Below are 17505 nucleotides of genomic sequence, written 5' to 3' on the forward strand. Positions count from 1 at the left end.
TTCAGGACAAGACATCAGTCTGCACCAGAAGCCAAGCCTGCACATACACACCCAGTCCTGTAAATTCCTGAAGAACAAGTCAGGTCTCTGCCTCCCTGGGCAACAAACCAACTCAGTCTGCAAGCCACTTGCTCTTGCAGTCCCTTTTCTGTAGAACAAAAGGCAGAGAGTTGATTAAATACAGCACAGATAAAGAAACAGCGTAGAAGATGTATGTTACAACTGTGCATTACCATGTTTTGACACTGACTTTGAATCAGAGCAGAAACATTCAGGTCAGCTTCACAGCTGGTATATTCTTTTCTCATTCAATAAAACTATCTATAAAACTATCTATCTCTAAAATAATCTTATTCAATAGTCCGTAGCTTTAAATAACTGTCCTCTAATCAGACAATGAGCTTCTCATGAAGACATCCACCTTTTAACCAACCATGACTTCAGGATCTCGAAACCAAAGTATTTCAATGCTGACTGCCTCTCTATAACATTCTAATATTATTAATTGAAAGCTCAATTGTCTCTTCTCACAATATAAGGGGATAAAAAGTGGGAAAAGGAAAATTACACAAATATGATCCTTTAGTTGGACGCAGTAGTTGGAATATATTGGGAATTACAGCTTTATTTTGCCTTAGTGATGCTGAATTTCTGTTTTAGGTGTTTTAAATAATCACCACAAAATAAGATGCATAGTTTAAATTAAGGATAAAGAAACTAAGCTTGGCACAAGTGTTCCAACGATCAACAAGTGCTTGAATAGTCAAATATTGTATCTCCTAACAGACCACTTTGGCACATCCTGTTCTCTTCCACTGTGACTGTAAGTCTTAAAGAAATTAGTTCTATTTAGATTAAGAATTAATATCAGATTGAAAATAAACCACACCAAATACCAGGTACTAATATCTGTGGGAACATTTGTACCTCATACCCATGTCTCAACAGTTTTAGAAAGTATCTGTCAATTTATTTCACATACATGTATTTACATTGAAGGAAATTCACACCACTGAAAATACAACATTTACACATTCACAGATATACAGTTTTGCACTCTCTCCTGTGTTAAGACCAGGCACTCAGCTCTGCTATCTCTGCAATAATGACAATATCAATTTTTAGCAGATCAAACAACTGGCAGGTTTAGTGGATTTTAAGCATCATCATGCTCTGTATATAGTGGTTATACTCTTCAAGCTTTTCGATAGCAGATTATTTCACTGAAGAAAAATGCCTCCTGCATGGCATTTGCATAAGCTTCTATAAATCATAAGCATACATATAGTTTCTGTTTTACTGTGTTATCAGTGATCCTTACTCTATAGAGGTCAGTTATCCTTGTAGTAGTTATTAAAGTTAATTCGCAGCAGAAAGTCCTCCAAATGTGGTTGGTATCCTCTATTTACAAGCTTTGTTACCACTGGAAGAAAATAAAAGAAATAAAGTAAGCTTCAACTAAGATTAATATTGTAAATTCATCCTTGACAGCATCTGTGGCTTTTAACTTCAAAAAACCCCAAAACCATAATGCGGAAAACTGAGAACAAATATATATTTTAACAAAAGAAAAGTCCAGTATTTATTTCTGGAATTACAAAATATTTCAAATAAATGCAAAAGAAAGACTATGTGTCAGTTCTAAGTGAAAGTGCATTATTCTAACAAAGCATTTCCTTATTATGTTGCTTTCATGGAAGCAAAGAAATCACAGAATCTTTCACAATACAGATGGTGTGCTCCTATCACAATTTCAACTGACCAGGAAGCATGTTTAGGTCCTCAGGAGACCTCTGTAAAGAAGCAGCTGTGCTCAAGTTTTCTTGAGTGAAGTCCATTGTGAGAGAGAAAACCAAAGAAAAATTCCTAGGACAAACCCCTCACTCTATGAACGAACACACCAACTGCTCTAAACATCCTTAACTGCAAAGGAAAAAACCCAGCAGAAGCTCCCTAAGCTCACAAACATCCCATGCACCAATATCAAGGGAATTAGCAAGCAGCAGCAGCATGCAAGGAAGAAGGGGAGGTGTATTTTTAGAAGTTAGGGCCCGAGCCAAAGCCATTGAAGTCCAGACAACTTTGGATTGGCTTTCAATGGATTCTGGATCAACCCATTGTGGAAAGAGCACTTTACAATACATGGTGACTGAAGGCACAAGTGGAGATAAACAAGCACGTATTTGTTTCGTAGTGCTTAACAAAGAGGGTGTAAAAAACTGGGTCACTCATCAGATTTCCTTACAGAATGGTCTATTAATCTCTGTCCATGAAGCAACCATAGATCTCGTAGTATGGGCTTAGGTGGCTCCCACAGGTGTTCTGACTTCCTGCAGAATTTGGAAGCAGCCATTCTAACTCATCCTGAAATATCTGGTTTTGGTCCTTTGATACCATTTTTGGACACCCTTAAAGAATAAAAAGGGCAGCTCATTTCCTGAAGAATATAGTCTGAACTAAAAAATATTTTAGTAGAATAGATCTAAGAAAAGCAGATGCACCTCCTTCAGGAATTCAAGATTCTCTAAAAAAAAAGGAAACCAGATCCCACAAACCACCTTTATACCAGATGAAGGATAAGTAATGTACTAAAACACAAGCAAGATCAGAAAGACAAATGGAAGGTAACTGTTTCAGCACATTATAGCCTAAGCTGACAGTGAGATTAAATTTCACCATGGTAAAGGAAAGAACATTTGGCAAATAGTTGAAAAACTTGCCTGCAGCACGTGCTGCAAGGCTCTCTGAGCTTTAGCCCAACATGGGAATCGGAACTTCCAAATCTCATACCAGTGGCAAAACTCAACTATTGCATAGATATCTAAAATTACTTCTGAGTGGTATCTAACTATCTCTCACTGCTGCCAATAAAGAAGTTTCAGAACTCAATTCCAGAGAAAAGAAAAAATGTATGCATGAAAGTACAGCTAAATACCAAATACTTATTTTGTGAATCAGCAAAAACTTACAGTCAGTTTTGAAATATCTGTTAGATTTCTTGTATGTACATCTTACTTGATGTACAGGCAGATGTTGGCAAACCACAACAATGCAGTTTTCATTTGGGAACTATATTTCCAACACTCCCTAAGTATACAAATCTTCCTACTTTTACATTATATTGCTAAAATATTCCAGTAGCCAGTTGACCTTTTCTTCTATCTAGAATTTATGCAATTTCTTACCTTTGAATAAGAAATGGGAGTAATACTTGAAGGTATTGTACGACTGCTGCATCAGACCAAAGTTGGGATGAACAGCCATTTGCTTCCCTGCATCGAAGCTCCACGACTGAGAGATGAGCTGGCTGCGGAACTTCAAAATAAGGCTGAAGATGCTGTGTATGATGTTCATCACAGGGGCTGCCTTCTCTGTCAACAGACCCCTAACAGAACAAAAACAACTTCAGAAATTAGTTGATGTAATTTATTGGTTTTAAGACCACAAATACAAAGGAGTGACAATCCTTTAGGTTAAAGACAATTGCTTACAAAAATCCCCAAGACTGCAGCCAACAAATTTTAAACAAGGTGCCTAAATCTAGCACAGTTTACTTGCACTTCCAAGAAACTTATATCTGCTCTAGAGAATCCGATTTCTAGAATGACATCTGCCTTTGCAAAAGAGATGACATTTAACAACAACATGCTCTGAGTTTCCTTAAACTTTAATCTCCTCTCATCCTACCACTTGCTATCCAAAGAGCAGCTCTAGGCAAGCCTTTTCTGATTAAAACTCAAAAAGAGATACATGAAAGGAGAAATTTCTTTTCTTGTTTATAATTTCTGTTCCTTATCATCTCCCTCCATCTCATCACTTCATAATTTCAGTGTGCACTCTTCAAGAAGAAACCAAATAAACTCTAGCTCCTTTCCTTTTAGTCACACCACCCCTCTGCCTCACACAGAGTAACTAAGGGGCTAAAAGCTTGTGATTCCTGAAAGACAGGTGTCTCTTGCACTGCTCATAAATCTAGACAAATCTTTTAGTCCTTTTCAAGTCCAGCCCTGGTCACTGCACATGTATTAAAAGCACATACGTTGTACATTTCACATCCTTTAGTAAGGCTTACTGTGCACACTACTTATGATGAAAGAAACAGCAGTAATTTACAAAGGATGGAGTGAAGGAAAAAGAACTGTGGCGTGTGTGCCCTTAGTTTAGAGCTGTCCTGAGTAGACTGGAAGCTTGCAGAGGTGTGGTGACCAGGAGCAGGAGGTAACTCAGGGAGTCCAGGCAAATGAAAAGGATGGACAGCTGAGAAAAACTATCAAAGTACTGACCTTGTAAGATGCCATGAAGTTTGTTTCTTACATAACACTTTCATATGTAAAGACTACTTAATGTGTCACATAAAAATCAGTTTTGCACAAATACATTAGGCTAGGACTGGTCACTCCCTTAACATGTATTTGAAGTAAAAGTAAGCATGGTAGCTTGCCTGAAGATTGCTTTGTTGAGGTATTCAGCATGTGTTCTGTGAATTTCTTCTAGGTTGCCCACAGAAGACAGTTTGTTTCCAAATTCACACCATGTAACATGAAGGATCTGATTAGCAATATAACCTTGAATTACTTTCACAAAATGCTGCATCTCATGTTTATACAGCTGGAGCTGTCGAAACTGGACAGAATTTGATGCACGACTCACTAAAGCTGAAAATAAAAACAGAAATATATTCTCAGCCACAGAGACCATCTAAAATCAGAATTTTTTAAGAAATTTCATTTTTATTAGTAGTGTCTAATCCTGTTTAAAATGCCTTCAGCACCCTCTGCTAGACAATTGCTTATATACAGTCATGTCAAACTTCAATAGCCACAATTTTCTTAACACATCTTCCTTGGCATTTTGAACAGGATGCTCTCTTTCACTAGTCACACTTACCAGTGCGCTTTAAGTGAAACCAAACATCCTTGAGAGTCCACACCATGTGCTTCAGCTGAAGCAAAAAGGAGAAAATCTTGTTGTATTTATTCATGCAGCTCTCAGTAATGACAATGTTCAGAGGCCAGTCAACCTGCAAGAAATAACAGTGCTGATCATACTACCTTTTTGTTAGAAATTATAACATTATTTAAAATACAAGTATTTAAACAATTATTACGTATTTTAATAATGTAATGCAATAGTCAGACTAAGTAAATCCTGTAGTTTCCATTACACATTATTTTACTCCATTCTTAGATACTGCATTCTTATTAACATATTCACTTTACCATTGTACATAAGAACCATGGCATAACTGCAGTATTCTACCTTGCTCCGTGCCCTCTTACCTTGTACCTGAGCTCTAAGCAACTCAGAGCATCTGGTGCATTGGGCTTGAACATTTCTGGGAGATACTTGAGGGCAAAAGAAAGATTGGAAGCAAGTTGGGTGTCACCATGAAGACTGTACTGTAGTGCTTTATTTAGGATAGAATTAAGAACCAGTGGATTCAGCAATTCACCAGGTGTTTGTCCTGATCCAAGCTAGGGATAAAAAAAACAAACCCAAATTACATCATATTAATAAGAAGTCTTGGCTCTCGAACACAGGTGAATTAAAGCACAATTATAAAGTGGTGACTACCCTGCCTTGATTGGAAGTTTTTACTTCTGTCATAGAGATGCATGAACAGCATAAGAAGCAATTTCTGAAGCATTTTCTGTTCACAGCATGAAGGGTAATCTCATATCTACAATGATTTATTTTCATACATCTGCTGTGGCTCAGTTCCTCCTGCAGGGAATAGAGTCTTTAGAAAGCCAGGGACCAAGGAATTCATCTGACTTAATCTGCCTGTCTCATCACCTCAGCACTCTCAGAGGTTTACAAATAAAGCTATTCATCAAGTATAAATCCCCAAGTGCTTTCCCTAGTTGGGTCTAAAGCATTTTCAGGACTCAGAGAAATGCATTAACTCCCCTACAGCTGCCTATCTCCACAGGCAACCATCTACATCGACCCAGGCTATCTGTCCTACCTTGCTGTCTTCCCCATGAACACAGCAGTAAGTCATGAAAACACTGCCTCATCAGAGGGCCCGGCACTCTCTCCACATGGCCTCCCCTCTGCTCTCCAGCTGAGGATATTTAAGGTAAGAGTAGGTAGCTTGCAACACAGTAGGTAGCTTTCCATGGATTTTAGCAACTGGCAACAGGCTCTTCCAGCCTTGCTGTCAGCAGACAGGAGGGGACAGCAAGAGTGGAGCAGTTTTCACAGGAAAGAGTGAAATACCCTTCCATGAGCACTTATCTGTCCAAGATCTTTTTTCTCCTTCCTTACAACATTAACAGAGTTCCTTGCTTCAGACTTCTTGACACAGTACAAAAGAGGAAAACTCCACAAGCCAGCATTCTAATTCACACCATTCACTCATTCCCATCCAAACCAATTCAGAGGCATGAAGGTAAAGCAGATAACCCAAACACTGGGGTTAGGACATCAAAGTAAATACCTTCTCAAACAACAGGTCACTGAGGGACTGAGCAAACTCCCCATCTTCCATTAACAAAAAGTGTCTCAGTGTTTCAAAATGCTTCTCTACATTCAGCTCCACAAAGTAGTAATCAACTATTGCTTTGTTCACAAGAGAAACACTAAGAATAAAAACACAGAAAAGGGATTATACTTACACGCAATTCATTCCTTCCTGTTAACATTGAGCTGTGGTGACATCGGATTAATGCGCCATTACTTAACTCTGCTATCTAAGATGTTATTCATATAGGCAAAAAACATGAGACAAAAAATCTTCATCCATTATATACCAGAATTAAAACCTATCATCACTTCAGGTAATTGGGTTCTGAAAAATACTGGGGAAGTATTTTGAGACTGACTACATACAGTGATCTTTAGAATATGCTGCTGGACCTGGATCAACATTTTATCAACAGCATTCTGATCTCTGACACCTACACAAATTAAAAGACTATTAAATCCCCAGTAAGAATATACTAATTGAAAGAAATCTGACACCAGATATTAAGAACTATACTCCAGTCTGGTATCTAGATCTATACACAGTCTACAGTATACCATGTAGGTATTCAAACTAGCTTTAAATAATTTACTTCCTTATCAGGGATAGGGCAATTCTGGCAGCACAAAAACTCAGGCTCAGTTTGGTAATTGTGTCAATCTGTACACAGATTGATCTGGTAGCCAACCAGATGTTTAAAATTAAGTTAGACAATAACATCTTTCTACATTCCATCAAACTTTGAGTATAGCATACTCAGAGCCAGCAGATGGAAACTTACACGAAAGCAGATTCTAAAATAAGTGTCTGTAATTGTTTTCCTAACAAAAGCTAATCTTGCATAAAATAACAAAAACTTTGCTTAAAAATATTATTAGATACACTAATTAAACCATCCAACATGTGGTTTCCTTATATATCCCAATAGCAACAAGAACAGCTTTTATTATACCTCAAAACAGCCTTGAAGCTGGAGTTCCCATAGAAGCATGAAATATACCCTGACCAATATGAGATTTCAAGAATCAAAAGATTTTTTTACTCCCTTAGTAAAATTACTTTTCATCTTTCAAATCATAATAATAATAAAATCATCTTTCAAATATAAACTAGCACACATATTATAAAGAATACACCTTCTTTTTAAAAGGACAATGAAACTAATGGTGTCAAAATCACTGCTGCATAATCTACAAGACTTCCAAGTGCTTATATTCCAAATAGACACTCAAATTTTTTAATTTGCAAATAAACGTCTAAGTTTATGTTGTTATTTATCATGCAGATCTGAACTTTTTAATTACTAATGGACCACTTACTGAATTGCTTCTAGGACCTAAGAGCAAATAAGACTATGTGCAACTCCTGTCTCAAAATAGAATACAATATTAATTGCAAAATTAATTGCAAAATTCCTAACAAATACTCACTGAGATACAAGTGGAGCAGTAATAGAACGTTTCATCAGCACTGGCAGAGACAAGAGCTCACTCAGCTGTACAGCAGTTTCATCTGTTGCAGATTGCACTGTAGGATCCACAGGAAACGTGTATGATCTTGGTATCACGTGATGCAAGAGATGAGAAACTGGTGGTTCAGCTACATTAAAAAATATACAAACAATGTAAGTTGTTATATTTAAGAAGCTTAATAGTATGTTCCTATTAAACTCTGTATACAAACACCTCTAGGTTAGAAAATCATAACATGTCAAAATGTATTTCTCATCTTTGTGCCTCAGTGCAAATTGTTTGGCTATTGCAGTTCACAACCTTGGTAATTTACTGGTAAGTCATAGCATTCAGCTTTCTTGCTCAAATTTACCACATCTTCTATTGATCTACTGTTCCAACAGTTCTACTCACACATCAGATCATAACTATCTTGATACTTTTCAATACAATACTGATCAGATAAAGCTTTCAAATAAGCTTGTTCTTTCTTCCATGTGTCTTCCTCTTCGCCTTCTCTCTCCTTAGTTGTGGAAGCATTAGCTTCAGAAGATAAAGTCTCTTGAGGCACAGTATCTTGTGAAATGGCCTTTTCAGGTTCTTCTCTCTAGAATTCATAAATGGACAAATTTTATGAGAGATGCTGGCTTTGTCTGTACAGGCTTAATGTGTTCCTACAGGTAACTGCCTAGCTGTTCCAAATGAGAAGAGCCTACTCTGTGTGTTTCGGACATGTAAAAACAATACAATTTTGCAGTGACAAATATATTAGGAGAGAAATTTACTACCTTAATTACCAGTTCAACTCTTCAAAAGAAAAATAAGTCCTCTCAACAATCACTTTTGTTTCTTACCTGTAAGCTCTGTAAGGAATCTGGAGAAGGGTCCTTGTTGACAACATCTGCAATTACTGTAAATACAATTAAAGTCAGCATTTACTTAGACCTGTTTATAACACTTAGTTCATACCTCAGGTCTCCTGAAGTTGTTCAAAATTTCTGTATAAACTATCACAGAAACAACCACACCAATAACAGTACCTCCCCATAGCCCCATCCAGGCAGTTTTATGCATGTTCTCTACTGAAGGACCCTAAAGTTCCTGTTTCACAAAATTTCAGGCTAAAAGTTTCATTTTTTAATGCTCCGTTTCTTGCATATAGGAAACAAGTCTAAGCTCAAATTCCTTCCTCTGAATTCTAGCACTATATGAAAAGTAAGGCAAGGAATTAAGTGGAAAAAGTAAGGAAGAAAGGACCCATTTAGAAAATAAACATTTGGAGTTACTTTCACAAGCCCTTAAACAAATGCTGACTGAATAAACCTAATTTTACCTTCTTGTTTCTTTTCTGTTGTATTTTCCTTTTTATCATCTTTAATATTAGCATCAGCAAAGTCTGTAACACTGTCAGGTATCTGTGACTGTGGCAAAGTCTCTTCCTGAACTTGCGATGCTTTTGCTTCCTTTCTGCTCCCTTCAGCAGGAGAGAACTCTTCACTGTACAGAAGTGTCTGAACTGTGGAGTCAGATGAAGAACCAGAAATGGCTTTACGATGAGGTATGGGATCATTTTCTGTAGATGGGGTCCACTCCCCTATTTGGATGCTTGACTGGGATGCGTGCCCAAACGGGCTCCAACGGGATTTCATAGGCTCTGTATCCGAAACCAGCTCTCCGATTTTGATGTGTGACTGTGAGGCGTGCCCATGGATGTTCCAACGAGGTCTGGCTGAGACCACCTCTGACACGTTTTCACCAATCTTGATATTGGCATCAGATGCATGACCATGGCTGCTCCATCGAGGCCTTGTAGGAGCTACATTTGACACATACTCTCCAATCTTAATATTGGCTTCTGAAGCATGACCGTGGATGCTCCACCTGGGCCTTGAGGTCTCTATCTCTGAAGCATATTCCCCAATTTTAATATGAGCTTCAGAAACATGCCCATGAATATTCCATCGAGGTCGCCTAGACTCAACTTCAGAAGTATAGCTGCTACTTTTTATATGGGAGTCTGAAGAATGCCTGTAAGGACTTGAATGTGCCTGGTAAGTGTCCTCTTGAGGTACATATTCTCCCACTCTAATGCTGGCATCAGATGCATGTCCATGAATGTTCCAGCGAGGCCTTCTGTCGTCCACATCAAATACATTTTCCCCAACTCTAACATGTCCCTGCCAAGCTGCAGATGGTCTGAGAACTGTATTAAAGTCATACTCGCTTTGCTGATGCAATGGTGCATTGTCTTCTTCTGGTGCTCCTCTCGGGACAGGCTGACTTTCACTCACTTGCAAAGTCTCAGAAAGATCTGAGTTAATATTTTGGAATGCTTCATCTAGCAAAGATCCTTGCATCCTGACAGCAACAGACTGTTCATCTTGTGACTTTGATAAGAAATCTTCTATATTCACATTGGATTCAGGCAAGGACTCAGCACTGTATAGAGAACTGCATGCTTTCTCTGAATTTTGGAGATTGCTTTCAGATCCTGTTGCTTTAGGCTGAAAATGCTCATCAGCACTATTATTTGCTGGCTCTGGCATAGGCAGTGCTTTGTCAGCAGAAGCAGCATATCCCTGTTCAGTCTCAGATTCTTTCCTGCCAACTGTCTCATTAGAAGACAGAGGTTTCACAAAAGACACCTAAAAAAGAAATAATTATTACACTGTATGGCTGGTCACATATCAACCTACTAATTAAGGTATCACTTTATTACAGGATTAAAAATTTTCCAGTTTTTCTGATGAGTACATAAATGGTATCTACTCACCTTGCCGTTACAGTGAACCTTGTGTTTACTGAACTGAAACGAACCATGAAATTAAATTAAGCCCCTTTAGGGAAACCTGGAACAGCAACTTGAAGTCTATAAGTTTATAGTAAGAAAATAAACTCACTTGTGAAGGTGGCTCTTTCTCAACAGGGGTTTTATCCACAGCCAATTGGCACTGTTTATACGGAATAATATCTAATTTTCTCCTGTAGAGAAAATTTTTTTCTTCATCTGGAAGTTTTTCAAGCATTTCCTACAAGTGAAAAAAAAAAAAAAAAGTGTTTAAGTACCAAGTATCAAATTTTCTAAATTACACTTCTTCTTATATCTTTTTCGGAGGTACCTCAATGCGTTTTTGATCTTCTAACAGAAACTTAAGACGGGCTGTTTCCAACTTGTGGCGCTGGGTTTTCCATAATTTTCTTTGTTCCCTACGGGCTGCATCATCAGAAAGTTTGCTATAATGGTCAATTAATTCCTGCCTAAATTAAGGTAAAAAGAAAGATAAGTTACAGATTTTTGCACACTGATTGTCATCTTCCCATCTAAAGAATAAGACTTTCTAGCACTTCAGAACTGAGAATTGGTTCTTAAAATGTACAAGCCAGAGGCTTCAGCCACAGAGGATGAACAGGTGGAAAACACAGGACTGTGTTTTTAGTCAACGTGTATTTCTGTAACTATTTTTAGTAGATCACTCATTTGGTTTAAGTAATTTTAGATGAAACAGAAGAAAGTGAAATATCAATCTAACTCCAACTTCTTTTTACTTTTTTACTTTTTTACTTTGACATACATGTGACCATTCTTGCTGTGGGCTCTGCATTTAAGTTTTAAGACAGTCAAATTTTTTTCCTGAAATTTTGATTATAGCAAAACCCAGACTGGATAGGGTTGGCACAAATTAGTGGGGCACAGATTTTTCAGCCACTAACCATTTGTAACAAAACTGCTTATAGATTACCAAAAATCCTTACATCCATCTTCTCACTGCAAATATTACCCTTGTAGAACAATGTCTGTGAACTACTAGTACTGTGAATTTTAACATGCAATTATTTTTTCCTGAGATGTTTATGAGAGTTTTGAAGACAACTCAGATACATTTACCTTGCCTTTTTTTCCAGTTCTTCTTCTAAAGCTTTCAGTCTTTTTTCTCTCTCTCTGAGCTCTCGGGCATAGCTGAAATCATCATCAATCTCCTCCTGCCTTATCGCAAGACGACGCTGCATAAATATTTAATACTTTTAAAAGCTGTTCCCAACACCAGCTGTAACACACATATCTACAAGAAGTTCTTATTTGTGCACCATCAGCTACTAATTCAACTTCAGTACAACACATCCATTCATTTATTTGCCTGAGAAATACAGTCTCCCTCTAGAACTGCAGAGAGAGATACCTCTTGGTCCTTCGCAAACTGTTCTTTCAGCTTCTGAAACTGTTCCCGCTTCTTTGCATCCAAAGCCATTCGTTCTGATATTTGCTTGTCTGTATTAAAATAAAGATACTGTTACTTTACATTAACAAACCCACTAGAAAACACATAAAATGCCACTATAACTTACCACTAATGGCTTTTAGTACTTTGCTAGCAGTTTCCCGAGCATGAACAATTAATTCTTGTTTGGCTATTTCCACGCGCAAATCCTAATTAAAAAAAAAATAAAAAATAAAAAAGCCAAGGTGGAATTTCTTCTATTACTTTAGACTTGAAATACAGTGTTGCAAAGACAGATGCACATTTTATAATGGTTATTAATCAATTAATACAACAAAAATATGAATAAAACAAGTAAGTAAATGCAAAATCTACAAACTAGTATTGGAAGTTGATATTCCAATATTTTAAAACAAACTAAATCCATCTGATATATAAACTAAATTGATGGAATCTGAAGGCCAGAAATTTTTTTGTAGTTAAAATGTTCTGAAAAAACAATTAGCCATGGAAACTACAAATAGTCTTATCCGGTTACTAATTAGCTTATCTCATTTGTTAAATCAGAATCTAACACTCTTTTCAGTAAGATGACAAATCTCCTAATGTAAAGAACTAAGATCGAAGTCTAACACTCATTTAATATATGAAAAGGCCAAAAAATGTCAACACACCACCTATACTTTTAAAAGCTATTTTAAATCATTTTAATATTTAGTAATTTTTATCTGTTGCAATTAAAACTGCAATTTACCCATGAAAAAATTCTGACCATAAATACAAATTCTTTAGAGGTTACAATAAAAATGAAAACTGACTATTTAAAAAGAATCATAATGAGGTATTTGTTCCTTTATTCATTTACCTTTTCCTCCTTGCTTATGGAACTGTATCGAGCAATTCTTTCCATTCGACCTACGTACACTGCACAATCTCTCTCTATTTCTTTCAGTTCTTCAAGCGAAAAAATAACTGAAATCCGGGGAACAGGTATATCTGACCAACATATATAATGCTGAAAAAAGAGAAATTTCCTTTTACATACATTTTAAAAAGTGTAAAGTTTTATATTATGAATTCACGTTATAGATTTTTTTAACTTAGTCATGCTTCAAGACACTGACACAAAGCTCCACACAGGATCTAAAGCTTGTATTAGTATCATCTTTTGGCATTTATATAATTCAAAGTAGGAGACAAAGGTACAATGGTCCACAACTCGGATCACAGGTCAAATTCTTAGAATTCTGTCTTTGCTGCTGAAAATCTAATACACACATTTATACAAATCATGTTCTAAACATCTCTAATTTTCCTGTTCTGAATATCCAAATTAACTGAGCATGAGTAACTCAACACTGAATGCATCTCTACTGTCAAAAGTCAGGTATTGTTCACTTACATCCCCCACAGATCCCCACTCAGGAGGAACTCTCTAACACCTCTAAAGGAGAGACCTCCACACAAGAAAAACTCTCAAAACCACAGCCAGTGCACACTACAGAAAAACTATTCTTTAAGTATACCTGGTCTTCCTACTTTGCCTCAACAACCCTAAATTTCTGAAGCTATTCTATTCAGTGCACAAAACAGATAACTGAGGGAAACAGATAACTTGAAGGAAAAAACCAAATGAGTGCACAAGCACGCTCACACTGGAATTCCCCAGAAGATGGAAGCCCTGGGCACTGTTCCTGGGAATGTATTAGCCTAAGCAGAAGGGAAGACCAAGCTCTTGATGGCATTACCAAAAGGGATGACATGTGCCTGGCACTCTGAGAGAGATGGCAGGGGACTGAACCTGGGTGCCGTATGACCTGGGGGGAGATCCTGCGTTAGTGACGCATAAAGCTCTAACTTATCATGGAGGTGACTGCTGACACTTTCCTGAAGAGCCCAGTACTACTGGCACACCTGCCACCAGTCACCATGACACCAGTCACGGCCTGGGAATGCTTATCAGAGCAGACTCAGGAGAACTGGCTGGAGGGGGACATTTCACTTGAGGTATCAGGCTTATACCTGACACTACATAGCTGATAATGAGCTGCTCTGCTCTGTCGAGACTGAGCAGCTCTGATCTTAAGGAGAATTAGCTACCTGGCAGTGTCTACAGACTTTAGATATCTCTCTGACTGCTTTATTTTTGGACATATAGAGAGAAGAGAGTAGATACAAAGTACTTGAACATGTTTTTCTTATCAAGGACAAGAATCGTTCTGCAAAATACCAATAAATAGAACTATTTAAGCATTTCTTGAAAATGTAGTGATACAGCTGAAAGAACTGAGCGATGACCTGGTAAAAGTGAGGCAGCTTTAAACCAAAAAGAAGTAGTGCAAGAAGTGGAAGGCACTTGGTTGAATGTCTAGAACATTTCTGCTTTCAATACAAAGAAAAGAAAAACAGCATGTGCATTGTATACAATAAATCTGATGGTGTTAAAATGTATATTTCTGTAGTGAGGTGGTAGAAAGTAGAGTGGATAATCAGCTCACAATTACTTGAGAGCAAGTAATTGCCCTTCATCATTCCTATTTACGTAATACCAAGTTTTGATAAAAGAGTGAACTTGCTAAAAACCTAGACTCTTGCTCTAGAGAGACATGATTTTCTCAATGTCACAGGAAGGAAGCAACCCAAAACTTACCCTAGGACAGCACAATTTCAACAAGTTTATAGTTTTCCCACATATGTATACATCATTAGCAATATGCTTAAGAAATACAGGGACACAGTCTTCTACTTCTTTTGAAATCAAAACATAACCATGAGTCCAGTAATGTTTATCTGTGTAACAAAAAGATGGAAGTACATATTTCAGTTATTTAATTAATAGCACAAATTAAATAAATTAGAAATGCTCTGTCTATATACTGTACCTCTGAAACAAAGGTAATCCTCATTCACCTGAATCATAAATTCTCCATAAACATCTCTGAATACACCACTATATACCCAATCATAGATAAATCTGAAAAAAAAATTGTACAATATTGAAAATCAACCCTTTCACATTCTCTTCTTTATTATAAACAAGGAGTTAGTATGCTCTTTGAAATCCCAAAAGACACAAGATATAGGCAGGATAAAAAAGCCATCAATTAAGTGCTGTGACATTGACATTTAAATATACAGAGATTGTGGCTTTACACTTTTCTTAAACTATTTTTAATAAAATATTTTAGCATTAATCAATTTAGATAAGAGACCAGTACCTCAATTAAAACAATTATTTTATTCCTGCATATCAATTTACTAAATATATATTAAAATGTATAGAAACTTTGCAGCACATCAAGGGCACAGCAAGAGAAAAGGAGAAAGGATTTGTTTTAAACAGGTAATTTCAGCAGGGAGAAACTAAAAGGGTATAAAACAAAGATGCAATACCAAGCACTTTTTCCCCAGACCCAGAGGCATTTTTAATATATATGCAATGATGAGAACTACTATTTTGGCATATTTATTCATCCTTTTTCATATTTTCTCTGTGTGAGCCAAACTTTTGAAGAAATAAAAACCCCACTATTTTATACAATCTGAGGCTATAGATAAAAAGGCTCAGAGGTCCTGGAAGACTTTTTTTTTTTTTTAATTTTTACTTAACACTGTGAAAGAAAGTGGAAGCATTTAACACAGCAACCACTGCTCAACTTCAAGGTTGTATGTAAAAAGTTAGCACTTTTAAATTATTAAATCTGATGCTTCTATGATTTATTTGAGCAACAACTTGTATTATTTAATTTCCTTCAGGTTAATAAATGAGTGGGTAACACTTTTTGCAGATAATAGAGGCTTCCTTCCAGAGTAGTCTTGATCATGTATAATTGATGCTTGAAGAGATATCTGCAGCAAATTTAGGAATCAAGGCAGCAATCCAGATTTTTTTAGGTTCCATGTGATGCCCTTGGTATTTCAGAAATCTGACTTCCTTCTATAAATAGTAGGGTAAGAGCTGTGAAGATATTTCAGCGAGGCTTCTGGTAAATCTGAAATTAAATTTCTCTGAAGATCATTTCATGTAGAAGGAAGAAAACACAAGAAGAGTGGCCATGGGAGGAATCTTAAATTTAGAGCATTTTGACAGACTTTTGTTTTCTCTTCTAAGTGTTTTTACATCTATTATGTAACATTGCAAACTGATGATGGTCTACAGCTATAACTCCTGTAAACAGCTATTAAAAAACTGACCATCTCTTCAGATGTGTGTAAACAACGAGCACTGCTTAACAAAACTGTTGCAATCCAAGGAACTCTACTTTCAATGACTCCTATTATCAGTTAGTTACATGTACTTAATGAACAACAGATATTTTATTCATTTTCGCTTACTAAAAAGCCCACAACAAAAGGACAGTGGAAAAAAGCATGAACTTCCCCAGTTTGTACAATAAAAGAAACTTGTCAGTTTCCACTTTCAGGATTTTAACTGAGGTATGAGAAAAAAAAAAGTTTATCCAAATCTTCTATTCAATTTCCATGACCAGCAGCAAGAATTAAGTCTTTTTTACACATATTTATTTACTAATCTAGCCACACATAACCCCTTACATTGTTACTGAGCTGAGGGACAGAACAGCAAAATTAACTAATTTTAATATATACTGCATATACAGACATGTATTTTTTTCTGAAAATATTAAAAGCCATTGTTAAACACACAGAGTTACTCACCAGATTACCAATTCATAATTCTTAAACTCAATTATGCAGAGAACAGTATGGACACACCTTGTGTATGGTTCACAGCTTGTCTTCAACAAAGACAGAAGAACTGGATAATGCTCATTGCTGCAATTGTTGAGAGCCTCTTTGTACAGATATGAAAGCAACTTAACACCCTGAAAAATGAAAAATATTTTAACATTAGACAACACACTTCACAACAACTTTAATAGCAAAAATACATGGCTTGACATAATTCACTAGACACAGAAGGCAGATTCATCTCATTTCCTCCATCTATTTGCAGTTAAGATCACTTTACCTGAGCAAGTTACCTCAAGCTCACTTTATCATCTCTAGAGCAAAACAGGTATGTATAGAGTTGCATTCACATAACTAGAAGGCTTATTTTGAACCCTTTGTTTATTTTAGGCATTGAAGACCCTGGACAAATTTCTGAATTAAGTATCTGGAGAAAGGACTATAGTGTTTTAACTGGAGGTCCAAGATCATAGCTTTGCTAGTAGAGAGACCAACACTATGTATTTCATGTAAAATCCAATATATTTAAAGAATATTAACATTTCAACCCAAAACAAACATAAAAATATCAAAGAAAAGAATCACCGTAGGAAATGAAGCACCAGCTCCACCACTGATCCCCGTTGTTCCTATGCCACACAGTTCAGCTAAATACCTA

At 36.6% G+C, this 17505-nt stretch overlaps 1 protein-coding gene across 1 annotated transcript in view; it reads right to left on the reverse strand.

Moving 5' to 3' along the window:
- Positions 1-1324: 1324 nt before the first annotated feature.
- Positions 1325-17505, reverse strand: part of TUBGCP6 (tubulin gamma complex associated protein 6) — a 39746-nt gene continuing 23565 nt past the window's right edge. The window contains exons 26-46 of the mRNA XM_041405434.1: positions 17433-17502; positions 16872-16981; positions 15020-15111; positions 14788-14927; positions 13003-13152; positions 12265-12346; positions 12099-12187; positions 11807-11922; positions 11040-11178; positions 10821-10949; positions 9254-10565; positions 8775-8830; positions 8335-8527; positions 7900-8068; positions 6443-6584; positions 5280-5474; positions 4888-5020; positions 4442-4655; positions 3186-3385; positions 2246-2408; positions 1325-1423 (exon numbers count right to left, since the gene is read on the reverse strand). Of these exons, the coding sequence (XP_041261368.1) occupies positions 2257-2408; positions 3186-3385; positions 4442-4655; positions 4888-5020; positions 5280-5474; positions 6443-6584; positions 7900-8068; positions 8335-8527; positions 8775-8830; positions 9254-10565; positions 10821-10949; positions 11040-11178; positions 11807-11922; positions 12099-12187; positions 12265-12346; positions 13003-13152; positions 14788-14927; positions 15020-15111; positions 16872-16981; positions 17433-17502 (3883 nt within the window). The 3' untranslated portion in view covers positions 1325-1423; positions 2246-2256. The remainder of the gene's footprint in view (positions 1424-2245; positions 2409-3185; positions 3386-4441; positions 4656-4887; positions 5021-5279; positions 5475-6442; positions 6585-7899; positions 8069-8334; positions 8528-8774; positions 8831-9253; positions 10566-10820; positions 10950-11039; positions 11179-11806; positions 11923-12098; positions 12188-12264; positions 12347-13002; positions 13153-14787; positions 14928-15019; positions 15112-16871; positions 16982-17432; positions 17503-17505) is intronic.

Source organism: Onychostruthus taczanowskii, unplaced genomic scaffold (genome assembly GCF_017590055.1).
Source record: "Onychostruthus taczanowskii isolate IOZ18803 unplaced genomic scaffold, ASM1759005v1 scaffold23, whole genome shotgun sequence".
Taxonomy (NCBI): domain Eukaryota; kingdom Metazoa; phylum Chordata; class Aves; order Passeriformes; family Passeridae; genus Onychostruthus; species Onychostruthus taczanowskii.